General features: G+C 47.6%; 2 protein-coding genes across 8 annotated transcripts in view; one reads left to right on the plus strand and one right to left on the minus strand.

Moving 5' to 3' along the window:
• Nucleotides 1-12,253, minus strand: rasal3 (RAS protein activator like 3). 5 transcript variants are annotated; one of them, XM_030350937.1, is made up of 19 exons: nucleotides 11,419-12,253; nucleotides 10,438-10,571; nucleotides 10,161-10,239; nucleotides 8,808-8,875; nucleotides 8,335-8,414; nucleotides 8,080-8,209; nucleotides 7,637-7,735; nucleotides 6,039-6,716; nucleotides 5,636-5,780; nucleotides 5,355-5,499; nucleotides 4,735-4,971; nucleotides 4,026-4,227; nucleotides 3,741-3,832; nucleotides 3,209-3,319; nucleotides 2,284-2,479; nucleotides 1,455-1,568; nucleotides 1,169-1,359; nucleotides 964-1,048; nucleotides 1-860 (listed from the first exon to the last, which is right to left on the minus strand). In XM_030350937.1, exons 1-19 carry the CDS (start codon nucleotides 12,059-12,061, stop codon nucleotides 753-755), a joined length of 3,537 nt encoding a protein of 1,178 aa, XP_030206797.1. In that variant the 5' UTR covers nucleotides 12,062-12,253; the 3' UTR covers nucleotides 1-752. The 5 variants fall into 5 exon arrangements, with proteins under 5 accessions (XP_030206797.1, XP_030206798.1, XP_030206796.1 ...); XM_030350938.1 differs by having other exon boundaries at nucleotides 1,169-1,362; nucleotides 10,176-10,239; nucleotides 11,419-12,252; XM_030350936.1 differs by having other exon boundaries at nucleotides 1,169-1,362; nucleotides 11,419-12,252.
• A 1,861-nt stretch (nucleotides 12,254-14,114) lies between these two features.
• Nucleotides 14,115-16,289, plus strand: part of si:dkey-237i9.1 (SEC14-like protein 1) — a 41,470-nt gene continuing 39,295 nt past the window's right edge. The window contains exons 1-3 of one of the 3 annotated variants that reach the window (XM_030350943.1): nucleotides 14,115-14,487; nucleotides 14,781-14,806; nucleotides 15,935-16,024. In XM_030350943.1, the coding sequence (XP_030206803.1) occupies nucleotides 14,801-14,806; nucleotides 15,935-16,024 (96 nt within the window). In that variant the 5' untranslated portion in view covers nucleotides 14,115-14,487; nucleotides 14,781-14,800. The remainder of the gene's footprint in view (nucleotides 14,488-14,780; nucleotides 14,807-15,934; nucleotides 16,025-16,289) is intronic. The other 2 variants (XM_030350944.1, XM_030350945.1) reach the window with 2 other exon arrangements.

Consider the following 16,289-nt stretch of genomic DNA (forward strand, 5'->3'; position numbering starts at 1 on the left):
TTGACACTTATTTACACTTTATTTTATTTTTTTATAGTTTATTTATCCATCAAAGAAGTTGGCATTGCATACTCGATTGGATTTCAATACATATAGTTGAATGGAGGCCTTCCATTCATGTACAAAATATTCAAAGACATGATGCTGATCATTTTATATTATTGTCACTTTAAATTTAAGGGCAGGTAAAGCTCTAAGCCTTCACAAATTTCCCATCTGGGGTTAGCTACTTGCATAGGAATCTTATCTTCTAACAGTCCCATGAAATTACATTTAGGGCATTTAGCAGACGCTTTCATCCAAAGCGACTTACATCGGTTAATACACACATTGACACACCGACACATCGATGGCAGAGTCAACCATGCAAGGCGGCAGCTTGTCAGGAGCAGGACACATCAACACCCAGCTAGGAGGAGCTGGGGATCGCACTAGCGACCTATCGGTTACAAGACAACTGCTCTACCTCCTGAGCTAAGCCAACCCAGGTGTGTGTGTGATTAGCCATTACAAGTGGGCGTGTCCACCTAGATGTGTGCTGCATAGATCAGTCTACCAGCCTACCCAGTGGACTGTAGCAAACGTTGCTCATCTATCCGTCCCACATCTAGGTGGACACACACTGCTTGTAAGGCTAATCGCACTCACACCTGGTGGCATGTCATGGGACCTTAAGAGAAAATAGGGTATTGTCATCTAGCCTCACACATAATGGAACAATTAGACTTAACATTCACAGCCCTTATCTGGGTTCAGTCACTGTCTACGTTTGACTCTCTGGGCGGCAGCTCGTCGTTCTCCGTGCAGACCTCCTTATTGAGCCGGTGGAGGCCCTTCAACATGTCTGCCAGCTGCTCCTCCTAAGAACACACAATCACTTTTCTCTTATCTTTCATTTATGAATATTTGCATTAGCAATTTTGGCCAATAACGAAAATGTTGAAAGTCCTTTCTGTCGCTTACCAAGACATTAACTCGCTCTGCGGCTGCCAGGGCAACGTTCAGCTTCCTCTCATCCTCCTCCCTCTCCTCCTCGATCATACCCAGCCTAATACGAAACAGGTGAATCTGTGTTTGGTATTCATTCATTTCACAAGTCTTAGGATGCAAAATGCTGATTTAACGAATTCTTGGGAGCAACATTTATGATTTTGGAATCAGATCTCACCTGAAGGTGGCGCTGGCCAGCTGCTCCTCGCACGACTCCACCGTGTTCCTCAGCCCGTGCACCTCCGCCTGCAGCATCTCGTTCTGCTCCATGCTCTGAGCGATGAAGTCCTCCAGACGCTTGGCCATCTCCAGCTCCCGCTCAGTCACCTGCTCCACCCCAAGACGGAGCTCGGACAGCTCTTCTGCATGCTTCTATTGCAAAATCCCAAAGCCACACAGTACAATCTATTGGTACTGTGTTTATGTCAATCTAGAACGAACGTAGTCATAGAAAGAACACATACCCGGTCCAATGAGTCCAGTTGTTCGTATTCGCTCTTCTGTATCTCGCAGTGCTCCTTTTTGTGATTTTGTTTGATCCAAGGAACTGGTTTAGGGGTTGGCTTAAGACTAACCCCCTGAAAGAAGAGAACAAGTTGTCTCGGACATGATCTTGTCATTTACATGGAAAATCGAATGGTAAATGTATTCATATAGCGCTTTTCTAACCAGTGGCCACTCAAACCTCACACAATATTGCCTTAGATTCACCCGTTCATACACACATTCACACACCGACGGCGGTGTCAACCATGCAAGGCGACAGCCAGCTCGTCAGGAGGAGTTAAGGTTGGGTCTCTTGCTCAGGGACACCTCGACACTCAACTAGGAGGAGCCGGGGATCGAACTAGCAACCTTCCGGTAACCAGCCAACCCTCTCTACCAGTGGCGGTTTTAGGCACGGGCGAACCAGGCAGCCGCCCGGGGCGCCATATTTGTGGGGGGCGCCAAATAATCACATGGGGGGCGCAACGAGCAGAAAATAAAAACGCGCCGCAAAGCGGTTTTCAATGAAGTACATAACATCGTGTGGGGAATTGGTATATTGGCGCTCCCTCTGGCTGCAGGTGCACATGCTCTTTGAGAAGGTGCCACGGAGTGAATCCCCCACTGAAGTCCGTAGGGTCATGATAGAACAACCCCCCCCCCCCCCCCGCTAGGAGGATGTCTTGACCGGGGCGTAACTGGACGTAGAACCACCACTGCCCTCTACCTCCTGAGCCACATGCCGCCTGCATGCTCAGCCGAGCGACGAGCTGTACCACCGCAGTAGACGAGCTGCTTGTCACTCACCGTCTGCGGGGATGAGATGTCCAGTGGGTGGGCGGCCCCCGGCTCGTGCTCCTGTTCAGGGCCGTCTACCTGCAGGTCCTCCGTGCTGGTCTGTCTCTTCAGGGCATATCTGTTGTGGCCTGGACGCCGGTGTGGAGCACTCTGGGTCCTGGCGACCGGTTTCCTCTCTCTCATGCTCCTCCGGGAGTGCACGCCCCTGTTGAAGACCGGCCCGTTCAAACATTCATCTATCCTTCTCGGAAACAGTGATGTAAACATACCCCTCAGTCACATTTACACTTGTATAAACACCTAATGTACATTTAGGGCCGTTATCAGACGCTTTTATCTAAAGCATCAAATAATAAGTACATTTGTCAGAAGAAAGAGAAACAATACATTGCTGTTTGTACAGTAAGGATGTTCATAGAAACAAGAGCCAAGCACCAAAAATTGCTAGGTTAACCCATTCCCCGTTGTGGCATCCCGCCCCGTAAACCTCGGCCCGGACCAGCCCGAGGGTTGGTCCTGGATGTCCGTTACCACCGTCACCCACCAGCCGGCGACGGAGAGCACCCACCGAACCCCAACTTGATTGGGGGACACCTGGCCGAAAGCCGAGGAGCCACTATAAAAGGACTGACATTTGGGAAGACCAAGGAGGGGAGCGAGGAAGGAGGAAGCGCTCGGGTCTGCGAGCAGCTAGAGGCCCACGGAGGCCCTAGAGGCCGCGACTCTATTATAGGATTTAAGCTGTCTACAATAAATGCCTTGATCGGCTTTAACCCTCACTGCCAAGCGTTATTTATCCGTGGAACCCGGCTCATTCGAGGAGCAGGTTGCCACACCGTATACAGCAATGATAGCTAGGATTAGACGCTACAAAATGCTAAGTACTATATTTAAGTGCCAGAACGGACAACACATAACACGCGCGTGTACATACCCTTCTCGCAGGCTTTTGGGTTCTATGGGAAGCTGCTGGAGGGAGGACTGGTGTGGGCTGTATTTGCTGAGGTCTTTAGGAGGAACGTACGTTGGCTTGTGTTTTCCTGGACTGCAATCAGAAGTCAAATCTCTGTCACCATATATTCATGGCATGAAAAGTAACAATGTCAAAATCTCAAAGGATCATTTGGCTCGCTGCTCTATAGCAGTGGTGCTAAAAAAAATTCTACTTGTACCCCCCCTCTAAGATATCTTTTAGCCCCTTCACCGGCACATATCTATTTTGGGAGAAAAATATATAAAATTAACACAAATAATTCTATTTGGCAGGGTAAACATAAACATTTAAGGGTCCATTATCTCGACTGTCTTTATCCAGCTTTCAGATAAAAAGAAAAAGATAGTTGGCTTTTCTTTTTTCTTTTTTGCCCCCTGCAGTCCACCATAGTTCCCCTAGGGGTCTGAGTGCCCCCATTTAAGAAACACTGCGCTAGAGAACCATGAGGACCGGCCATGGTGCCCACACACACCTGCTGATAGGAATCCAAGGACCTCCTGAACCTAGGGAGTCTGTGATGTTGTTCAGAATGGAGGGCAACGGATGCAGTTGCTCTATTGTGTTCTTAGAAGAGAAGAAAGATATCATGGATGTTATTCAAAATGTCCGTCACCAGAAGGAGCAAGACTTTTATTCTACCCATACAAACTGAGGACTACTACCTAATACAAGTATCCTTGTGCTAATAGCGGATGCTTATTTTCCCCAACCATCCCTAGGGCAGGTTCTGTACGACATGATGGTGCTGAGCTCCCACCTGCTGTTTCTTGGAGATGATGTCTACCAGCAGTCCGTGGAGCACAGCCAGACGCAAGGGCAGGTCGACGTAGCCGTCGAAGGAAGCCATCGGAAGGTCGGAGTCCGGGTTCGACACGGCTTGAAGGAAGCCTCTCATGGCCTCCCAGTGCTGCTGCAGGAAGTCATTCATGAAGAGCATGTACTCCTCTTTCTCTCCAAACCTGGGTATGAAACATTGGTGTTAGTCAGTGCTCAGCTCGATCGAGGAACCCTTATTGACCTTTCCTAGTCTGTAAAGTACGTGAACATCAAAGGTCTTTCAAGACCCACTTGTTCAGAGTTCACCTAGACTCTGGACAGCCTCCACCCTAACCCCCACCACACCCCTATTACACACTTATTGTATGTTGTACATCCTGGCAATTAATGTACGCACTTATTGTATGTTGTACGTCCTTGGACTTAAAGATAGTACTTGTGTGTGTGTAGCACACACAAGTGTGTGTGTAGCATCTTACCCCAGCTATCTTTGTTGTATACAGGGAAAGGGTTAACCTAACAATTGTAAGTGCTTGGCACTTGTTTCTATGAACATCCTTATTGCACCGACAGCTATATATTGTTTAGTCTTTCTTCTGGCAAATGTACTTTCGCTTTGGATAGAAGCGTCTGCTGAATGTCCTTAATGTAAATGTGAAGGTTTTGTGTGTGGATGAGCAGCTCCTCACAGTCTGAAGTTGGCCAGGTTCTGCATGACCTTTGCAGTCAGAGTGAGGGTGCGCAGGGTGAGTGGCTCAGGGTAGGGCTGTGTCAGCCCGAACAGGGAAGGACTGAGGATGGCGGGACATAGAAAGCGTAGGAAGAGAGAGGCGGAGATGAGGCGATGGCCAATCTCTGGTCGTCCTTGGTCCTCACACTGGGTCACCCAGCTGGAGAAGACCTTGTTCAACTCCTCAGGAAATGATCTGTACAAGGGAAGGTGGTGTTTTAGGGTTCAGGGTTCAATGAGATTTGTGTCAATTTTTAAACGCACTCACTCACACACATTCAAAATCACACATACACACACAAACGCAGACAGACAGACAGCGAGACAGACAGACAGACAGATAGACAGATGGACAGACTGAGACACACACACTCAAACACACACACAATGAGACACACACACACAAACACTGAGACACACGCACACACACACGGCAATGTCAACCTAGCAAGAAGACAACCAGTACGTTAGGGGGAAATGGGTGACTTGCTCAAGAATATCTCAGCGGTTTAGGTGTCACATTTTTAATAAAATAAATGTATCCTGTTCAACGTTCCCATACGCTGTACGTTATCTTACCCGTGCATCTCGGTGATCTTCTTCACTGCCTCCTCACAGGTCTCCGTCAGGTGTCTTTGGTTGATGGCCAGGTCAGCCGAGTGGCATTTCAGAGGATCCACCTCACAGTTCTCCACTGAGGCGTATAGTCCGATGATGAAGTGACCTTAGGTGACGGGAGGTATGTATTTTAAAAAGCACACTGTTATCAGAGAGGGATTATCAAACAAAGTGATCGATCCGTCGCTTTTGTATTTTTAGTTTAAAACCCGGCTGAGATGTTGGCTTCCTAACATTCTTACCAAGGGTGTCGATGAGGTACTTCTGGCCCACCAGCTTCATGTACTCATCAATGGCTTTGGTGGCCAGGGTGTTCTCTCTGAAGATCAGTGCCTCCTTCTCCCCAAGACGCTCAACTTCCGCACTACCCAAATCAATCAGGAACTCCTGAAGTAAAGAACATATAAACGGTATGAAACGACCCCCACTGTAAGAGAAAGTTTTTTGTGTCTAAGTATGACATACAGTAATAGATTTTTTACATTTTTTATGATCAGTGTACTAAAAACACCTATATATTTGGAAAAAAAATAGCTATAGTCCAGTATAGTACTATGCATAACCAATTGAACATCACACAAAATTCATCAACGATAATGTCAGGGCTACGTGTTCTAGATCTTTAGGCTTCATAAACGGAGTCACCTTGGCTTTGCCGATGCTCTGCAGCACGTGGACCAACGCCCCGGCCAGCTCCTCCTTCTCCTTCACGCTCAGCAGCGGCTCCAGGCTCTGACACATCTCCACGTAGTCCACGGTCACAAACTCGGCAAACTCCTTGTACCTCTCCATCGGCAGCACCTTCAGATTCTGAAACCGGGCCTTGATGCGCAGGGAAGCCTGGGGCCCCAGTAGTTCCTTGCTGCTGCCCGAGCCTGCTGCCTTGTACGGGACGATGGCATGCCACTTCTCCTGATGCGCCCTCCCCAGGATCTCGGCCAGGGGTATGGCCACGCTGCCCAGAGGGTGGAGGCTGGAGTCGTCCCGGGACAGGCGTCTCTTCTTGGGGTCCTCGTCGCGGAAGAGGTACAGAGTCACCTCGGAGACCGCGGGCAGGTTGTCCAGTTCGAATAACTCCCCCCAGAACAGCTGGAAGCCCCCGGCTTGGCTGCTGCTGCTGCCACCCCCTTGGCCCCCGGACGCCCCATTGACGTCCCCGGCCAGGCTGGAGCGCTCGGCGCACTTGTCGACGGCTCGGCTGCTGGTTCTGGCGAACAGGGTGCCGTCCAGGTGGAGCTCCCAGAAGTACCGGCGTTTGGGGGCCAGGTCCTTGGCTTCGTTCACCCAGAGGCTCAGGGAGTTCTCGCTGCGCTCAATGTTGTCCTGTGGATTGGGAAGACATTCGTACACTGAGGATGAGACATCCACTAGGGCTGGTAGATCAGAAGGCATCACAGGATCTCCGCCATTTTGAGAGCACTCAAGAGAGTTGAAGTACTGTCAAATCCCAAAGCGTCTTCAATGTAATGTAACCGAGCTATTGAAAATGCTTTGGCGCTTTCAAACACCACAATGTTCTCCCATAATGACAAATAATTGCCTTTTTTTTAACTACAATATAATAACGACCACTCCAATGCTCCTATGGTCCCAAAATGGCGATGGTCATTGCGATGTGATATTGACATGTACAAGCCCTATCCCATATTTTTATGTACGTCTTTATATTATGTTTCTTACAGAAGTTCATTGAGATATGTGTTTGGGTATAAGTTGAGAGGAATAATGCCGACAGGTAATGTAATGCTAACAGCCTGCAGAGAGTGTTCCTGTGGAGGGTGTGGATGGTGTAGATGGTGTAGATGGTGTAGAGCAGGGGTGCCCAACCTTTTTTGACCCAAGATCTACTTTTCAAGTAGCCAACCTCCTGAGATCTACCAGCCTAGTGTCAGCATTACAAACCTACCTTCAAGCTGGGGGGGGGGGGGGGGGGGGGTTCATTCCGTCTGCGCACGGCACCTTCTCAACAATAATCAATAATCTTCCTCCCACTCAGGGTGAAAATGGTAGGTCTTAGCTCGTTTCCCCTCAGCCATGCCAATGTTTAGGAGTGCGTAACTACTGTTGACGGCTTTCAACTGCTGTTGACAGCGCATGGGCTACCGCGCGTATATGTCCCGCGCAAATTTTTTTTTTCTTCTTCACCCCTCGCGGTCGACTTGGGATCTGTCGGCGGGCTACTGGTAGACCGCGATCGACTGGTTGGGCACCCCTGGTGTGGATGGTGTGGATGGCGTATTGACCTTATTGGGCTGGGCAGCGCGCCTCAGATCCTCGATCCAGCGGTCCCGTTCGGCCGCGGAGGTACAGCCGAAGCAGTGGCTGTTCTCCGGGTTAATCACCTGGCAGGGTTTCACGTTGAAAGACAGGTCAGTTACCGCAGCATCACATTCACGGCGTTTTGTAGACGCTTTTTATTCAAAGCGACTTACAACGATTCAAACAGACATTCACACACCGACGGCGGCGTCGACAATGCAGGGCAACAGCCAGCACGTCAGGAGCAGTTAGGGTAAGGTGCCTTGCTCAGGGACACCTCGACACTCGGGGAGCCGGGGATCGAACTAGCAACCTTCCGGTTACAAGCGAACCCGCTCCGCCTCCTGAGCTAAACCGACCCAGATTGGTGATGAGAAGCTTCAATCCGAACGACAAGTGACGTTCATGAGTGTCTAGCGGTGTCTACCTCGAAGCAGTACTTCTCCCCGAGGATGGAGCTGTGCACGGGTCTGATGACCGTGCTGGCGTCCGTGCTAAGGTCAAAGGTCCCCGCTACGCTGACCGGAATGGACACGGACTCCCGCGAGCCGTAGAGCCTGTAAAACACCATGTTGAGACGGAGACGGTGAGAGCAGGCAGAAAACCCGGGGGGGTCACAGCTTCCCTGGAGATACACAATCGCTGAACAACAACGGAAGTTTACGTAGAATAAAACACCCACCTGCTGCTCAGTCCGATGGCGTTTATTTGGGTGGTGCTGTTCCTCTTTGCCCGGCCCTCAAGACGGCGTTTGATCAGTGCCTGAAAAGACAAAGGAGAACGGAATGGATGAAATAATTGAAATGTATTTGGAAACATCTATTTTTTTTTTTTGCATTGTGAAATATTTAAAGGAAACGCAACATGGACGTTGCATTAAGGGCATTTAGCAGACGCTTTTATCCAAAGAAGTTGGCGGGGCGCACTCTATTGGATTTGAATACATAGAATTGAACGGAGTCCTTTCATTCATGTCCAAAACTACAAATGTACACAACGGTTTACACACAAATGAGTGAGTCAGTCACACAAGGCGACAGCCAGCTCGCCGGGGGCAGTCAGGGGGGAGGCGTCTCGCTCAGGGACACCTCGACACTCAGATAGGAGGAGACGGGGATCGAACTAGCGCCCTCGTTGACCCCCATTTTGACTCACCCTCACTCCGCCGTCCTGGGTCTTGAACCGAGCACCGCCTCCTTGACCCACCGGGTCCGGACTGCATTCTGCGGAGATTAGAAATGATGCAATCTTTCATCATTTAACAAAGACATCAGAACCCCTTTAACAAAGTAGTCTGAATTAATAAAGAACTTTTGGAAAAATATTTTCATGCAATTCCATATCAACAAGGGTGCTCTTTTCAATATGGTAATGGGAAATAGATAACCTATACTCTCTACTGTTCCTTTCAATCTTAACAAGGATGCACAACTTAATTATTTAGTCTTAAGGTCCAGAATTTGTCAGGGTTACAGGGGAAACGCTGACAAATCCTGGACACGTCTTTGACTAGCAGAGAACCTAGAGTCACTGAGCTCTTAGTAATCAGACCAGTATCAGAATTAAAATCATGCAGGATGTGGTTTACACCCTTCCCTTGCTCAACTCGACATTGTACAATTACTTAACATTACTTAACATTTACACAGCATTAATTATATCAAATTATGAACCATTTGAACCTATCATGTATTTACTTAATAGAAACAGCAAAGAGCAAATCTTTTTTCCTGAATTACATAAGAGTTGTATCATTAAGCAACGTAACAATTGTAACGTAACCATTTATTCAAGAAGAATGGTGTACTTCATTGCGTTACCCTCTTATTTTCAAATTTAATTTCTTGTATTTTGAACAAGTGGTCCTTCTTTCTCCTCCTTCTTACCCAACGCCCCGCCACACACTATCCATCGTCTGAACACCATCATTTAATCCAGAAGCTTGAAAAACTGTGAACTTGGGTCACTTCCAATTCTGAGGTAGTTCCTTCGTCATGGTCCTACTCTGCTGACCTCATCGCCTTTACAATAATGAAAGTAAAAACGAACGAAAAAAACGACTGGACTGATCACATCCCCTTTCTCTGATCCAAATGCCCGTTGACAGTGAATGAAGCACGTATACTTTACATTTCACATCCCCTGATTGGTGCAGAAGTGGAACACCCAGATGTGATGTTATCATTTGTGAGGAAGCAATTTGACCGCCACGCGCGTGCATAAACGTCTGTTACTTCCCGCGCCCTATCAGTGACTTTCTACCCGCTACACTACTGCTAAGAAGTGTAACACTGAACAGTTGCCTCCTCATACGAATAACCCGGGTTCACACAGTACACAATAAATAAATCAATTGTTTTCACAATGCTGAATAATCTTGGTGTGTGTGTGTGTGTGTGTGTGTGTGTGTGTGTGTGTGTGTGTGTGTGTGTGTGTGTGTGTGTGTGTGTGTGTGTGTGTGTGTGTGTGTGTGTGTGTGTGTGTGTGTGTGTGTGTGTGTGTGCTGACCTGTATTTATCTCACCAAAGTTCTGCATGCTGAGTAAGGACGTCGAGCTGCTGACTCTATTACGGGTCCACATCGTAGGCTGAATAAGACACACACACACACACACACACACACACACAACACAACATTTTTTATTTTTTATTTTTTACAATATCAAATATATTTAGTTGAAGGCAATGCAGATCTGCTTAATTGCCGATTGTTTTTGATGACTTAAACAGGCTTCTAAGGGAGGGACAGGCAGAGTTGAGTGTGTTTGTTTGGTTGATGGAAGTACCTCATCATCCGGAGAGATGAGTATCTGTCCGTCTTCCAGGATACAGTTGCTAATGTCCCACAGGGGTACCTCGAGGGGGGGGGCCCACTGTTTTCTGGGTAGCTCAGCTGACGCGCTCGCATTCTTGCCCGCATCTGGAAGTGCACGCACAATACAAACACAGATGAAATGGCGTACACGCATAACAAAAAACTTGCTTCTTTTTTTTTTAAAGTAATTCCAATACCTGTGAAAACGACATTCATTTAGTTGAGTTTGTGATTATGTTGTTATGTTATATTTCTTTAAAGGAATAGTAGTTTGTCTAACATGACTAGCGTGTTAAATACACACACGCTGCATCGTTTTCTATTTACTATCCTAATTACTGCGTAATGGCACTAATCATTATCTTCCAGACTTCCACTACTACAAAAACTGTGGCTTTGAGTCTATCTTCCATTTCCTGTTATGCAATTACACACCATAATAAACTGTTCAAGTCCTGTTTGGCCCTTTGTACATTTTCAAAAAATAATGTATAATTTATATTATTGCTTTTTTCATTCTTGTATTGTTACATACGTTTAAAGCAATTATAGGATATATTCCCGTCCTGCACTTTTTTAATTATTAAACATTGTTCTTGTTATTTCAAAGAAGCTTTGCTTTGATTTCAATTTTATTTCATATTCATAAAATAGTTATCTTATTTCAAAACAGCATGATGCTTTGGGTGTATGACGTCAGCCAAAGCGTTAGAATCCTATATAACTGCAATACCCGAAGACGCCACAAGAGTTCCTTGTTTTGCTGTATGAAACTATGCACTCTAGTAAATAGTCGAACTACGCATCATTCTGTACTTGAATTAAGTGCACCACTAATATATACAAGGTCATACGGACACGTGTCAACATTAATCGTCTTTAAGGACATAAATGTACAAATAAAAAATATACCTGATGAACAGATTATATGGGACTTTCAAAAACACATTACCACGCAGCAGGGTTGAGGTGCTGTGCCGACTCTGCAGCCTCGGCCTCTTGAGCTTCTGAGACACCGTCTTCAGGCACTTCATAAAGAGGGCCCCCCCGCTGGCCCTCTGGGCCCCGTCCACGGGAGAGGCCCCTGGGGCTTCGGCCGCCGCTGTGGACTGAGTCGCGTGGCCGGAGCCGGAGCCGGAGGCCCCGCCGTGCGTCCGGAACAGCGACCCCGCGGGCTCCGACGCGGCCCTCCTGAAGGGATGCTTCTGGGCCCCCCCGGACGCCTTCTCCAGCTTGGCCCCGGTGCTCTTGCTCTTCACGGGAGAAGAGTGAGAGAAAGCCCTTTCGCCCAGGTCGTCGCTCAGGGCCTTGCCCCAGTTCCGAATCCGACCCAACTTGGTGGTGGAGCTCTTCGGAGGCTTCTCCATCGGGGAAGCCGCCGCCGCGGCCGCACCTCCGTCCCCCTTGCCGTCCCCCTTGCCGTCCCCCGGCGCCCCCTTGGTGCTGGTGTGCCAGTTGTAGATCTTTATCGGGTCGTTGTTGTCGGCGGGGACCTCCGAGGCGGGCTCCCTCTCCACCGACGACGTCTGCTTCGCCTCCTTTGACGCGTCCTCCTCCCCCGCCGCCAGCTGAGAGTCGTTCTCGTCGTTCCCCATGTCGGACGGGGGGGCCTCTTCTTTCTGACTTTGAATGAAAGGATCTCAGGCTTCAGTCAAACAGCTTCTTTAATCGACAACGTTCGCTCTCCTCTATGAGTAGAGCTCCACCTGTTGTGTGAGGCGGATGTCTGTTTGCGCTGCGCTCCGTTGGTTATAGGTCGCAGCCTCGCAGGTTCCTTTTTGGGGAGATCAGCGTTGGCTTCCTGTGTTGTGTCATTTGCAGACGGCTCAGAAGCAAGAGGCTGCTGCACTTGCGGTCGGCTGCTTGGCTGCGGCCTCGTCTGCCACTCTTTGGCTGGTTGCTGTTTCACACACTGACCCTGCGTAGATGTTGCAGAGGTAATCGGGGTGGAAATATCATGTTAATATAATGTTCCAATTATTAAAACTGAACTCGTCTCGGATGAAATCCTCAGGTTAGCTGTTTGTGGCCACCACTATACAGTACAGCTGTGTGTGTGTGTGTGTGTGTGTGTGTGTGTGTGTGTGTGTGTGTGTGTGTGTGTGTGTGTGTGTGTGTGTGTGTGTGCGTGTGCGTGCATTTTCCATAGTGTGCGTGTGTGTGTATGTGCATGTGCGTTTGCCTGTGTGTGTTTGTGTGTGTGTCCTACACCTCAGGGGCTGTGCGTGTGTTTGTGCATGTGTGCGTGTGTGTGTGTTTTAGCATGTGCGGTGCGTGTGTGTGTGTGTGCGTGTATCACCTCAACAGTTATTATTATCAATTATCTATTCAGGTTTCAGATTTATTCAGGTTTAATCATTGTGACTCGTTCTCAATCATACTTTAACTACCGTTGAGAGTGTCCCATAGTGTCATTCTTAGGCGCAAAGGACAATACTGTTAATGTGCTGTTGTTCAGCTCTCGACTTAAATGTAGTAACCCAAGGCCGTGATAATATCACTGTATGTGAAAGGTGTAGGCTGCATCGGCTGTTGGGTTGACTTCCTGTGGAGGTAATGTTTCTGAAACCACTTCCTGGATATGTTTTCCCTTATGACACATCTTTAACCTGGTGAAGATTATAAAAAAAAAGGTTAGGGTGAACTATTAAACATAATAAGGATGATAGATAACAACAATATGATATAATGTTGTAAACTATGAAAGCCATTCTAAAAGGGATGCTTGTTACAATATTATATTTATATAAATATAAATATTTACACTTGGTGTAATACAAAGCAGGTGTTTACTGGCGACTAGCAATTATTTGCGGAGAACTTTAGGCGACACAGAGACTAGAGTATATTGCATCTCAGATACATTTCAAATGACCAACGGTTTATCCAACGTTGGTCGTTTGCATTCATATCATATCACCACCTCCTTCAGCACCATCTCATGAAGTTTGTATAAATAGGGGATGCAGGTCACCCAATTGAATATAGAAGATTAGGTGATACAATAATGCATTATCGTTTTGATTATGTCCTTCTATTTCTTTCTTCTATTTTTTCAAAGTTGAATTCGAACAAATATTGCAATTTATAAATCTTCCAGTAGGTGGAGTCATGCACTTATTTACACTCCAGGCTTGTCCGTAGCTCAAGCTGCTCGCTCCTGCTTGTTTTTTCCCACAATAATTTTGTTTATATTGTTAAGTCAGTATTCCATTATTCCTTTAGTCTTTTGAGCAGCACCGAGATGGTCTTTGGGCTATTCGGTGATAATTAATGCATAGGATTACCCTGACGTACCTCTATAATTAGACATTTTTAATTCTTAAGAATTTTGAGGTACATACAATCAGCCTCATTCAACTCAAACATTAACCAGCCATGCATGCTCGTTAGCCTTCAAATCCTACATTATGACGAAATGGCATCATGGCATCAAAAAGATGCGCATATATGCGCATGTATTTCATAAATCTGGCACGATGCTCAAATTGTCCTCCGTTTATCATAACGGCGTCTTTTTTTATAAATATATGTATATATTTGTAATGTTATCATTTATTTAGTTTTAGTTCACAATTATTGAACATGGATGGCCGGGCAGCCGGTTTATTTTTAATGAACCCATCGCAACCGGGCGCTCTAGTGGGAGGAGCCAGAGGGGCGCCACTACCGAACGACCGATCGAAGGAGGAGATGTGTCAGTTGAAGAGAGATGTGTGAGAAATCACAAGGCTCTGGTGACACACATATCTCCGAAACGCTCGAGTCATCTGAGAAATTCTCGATTTTTCTGCCCACTGCTGTTGCGCTCAGAAAGGCGCACGGCTCCATGGCTTTAACCACCCTTGCGTAATGGCTGTGGCTCACACTACAAAGCTGTCTGCTTACCGCCCCGGCCAAGTGGTAGCTCTTCGGCATAACGCAGGGAATGGCAAGAGTTAGCCTGGATTGGCTCTGCAAAAGATACACAGAAGACTAATCTCAAGAACCGATTCTCTAATTGCGTCTCTATCGCCTACTGGTAAGTGCAGCTGTTAATGCAGTTTATTTGGTATTCACGTTACATTGAAGCAGTACAGTGCATTGGATGGTTAATCCCGTGCGTATGTCCAACGTGTTCATGTGTGGCATTGGAAACAATCGTAATGTTTTTTTCTTTCGGCTGTCTATATTGTAAACAACTTGCCATTGTTGTTGTATTTATGAATGAGCAGAAACCAGCAAATACGAGTCTGTCTACCCCTCTGTTTCAATACGCGTTTCTTTCTTTAACGGTGCCACACTCTTCTACTTCTGTGCTCTCTGTCCCTCAAGTCTCTCACAGACCTTGAAACATGACGGTAAAATTGTAATAGCTAGACACTGGTAGTAGAAAGAGAATAGTGTAAATTGTCTGTCTGTCCGCGTCTCCCACAACTTAGTTCTCGTCCCATTGCACTGATCCCTTTTAATATTTTTTGTAACCTTGGCTCACCGGCTTCCTTCCAAGACATGTCCCTCACACAGCACATCTGCTGATCACTGGCGATGGAAGGAGTTGATAAACACACGCCATGGGGAGCACGCTATTCAGAGCACAGTGGTAGGCTACATGATACCATTATCCAGGGCCAAACTCCGCATTCAAACCCCAGCCCACATAACCTGCGCCGGCAAAGCTTTTTTCCACCGTCACACCGTCACCATGTAGTTATGATTCATGATGTCTAATTCATACTATCTCATCAAATAGGTTCAAGTGCGCACTGGAACCAACCTTGTTAACAACCATTTACCCAAGTTGTGCACAAGTTGATTCATTGCAGACGTTCTGCCCAAGTACTGTACTGACCCTAACATTCAGTTAATGCACCAGCCTTGTACGTGTGCAATAAGCCTGACCCTTTTTAGTTTCACATTACCCTTCACCTCAGAAGGATTTAGCCCACCCAAATCCCTAGTTTTTGGCTCTGAAACTCCATTGCAGTAGTTTCGGCTTTGACTAATGCTCCGGGAGAATACTGCATCAATTCATCCAACCGACACATTTCTGGCCATGGATAAGCGCAACAACCTTTAGTCCCGTTGTCCATCCCCTGAAAAAAGCCTCTGAACTCGTCCAACCTCTCGTCAAGAACACAGACCTCACAGGCCTGAACACGCACACTGTGCACCACCGAGCCGTCCAGAACAGGGCTCCCTGTGGCGTCCCACCTACACAGTAGCTAGCACACCTTATCCCCGCAGACGTCCCTCGTCGGCCCCCCCCCTACGCACTAGGCTCTGACATGGAAGTAACGCCTCTCATATCGTGTTGTGTTACGGTGATGCCCGGGGCCTAATCCCACACAGCTGTAGATCACCACCTCGCTCTGAGTCCCTGAAGCTTATGATTACGGTTGCATCAGCAGCAGAGTCAACCTGTGCTCCCCCCCCCCCCCCCCCCCCTGTGTGTGTTTGTTTTTGTCTCGCACCACGTCTGTGTTTAGGTCGTCGGCGCCATTGTGGTCCCCACCATGGTGCAGAAGTACCAATCCCCTGTGAGGGTGTACAAGTATCCCTTTGAGCTGGTGATGGCGGTAAGTGTCCCTATACACACACACACACAGGCGCACACACTGCCAGGCGCACACACTGCCAGGCGCACACAAAGGCACAAAGGCAAGCACACACACACGCACGCACGCAGGCGCATGCACAAACACACACACACACACGTGCGCAAGCATACACACACATGCACACACACACACACACACACACACACACACACACACACACACACACACACACACACACAGAGACACAGCGGTGTGTGTGATGCAGACTTATGCAGTCGGGGTG

The sequence above is a fragment of the Gadus morhua genome, chromosome 3 (assembly GCF_902167405.1).
Source record: "Gadus morhua chromosome 3, gadMor3.0, whole genome shotgun sequence".
Classification (NCBI taxonomy): domain Eukaryota; kingdom Metazoa; phylum Chordata; class Actinopteri; order Gadiformes; family Gadidae; genus Gadus; species Gadus morhua.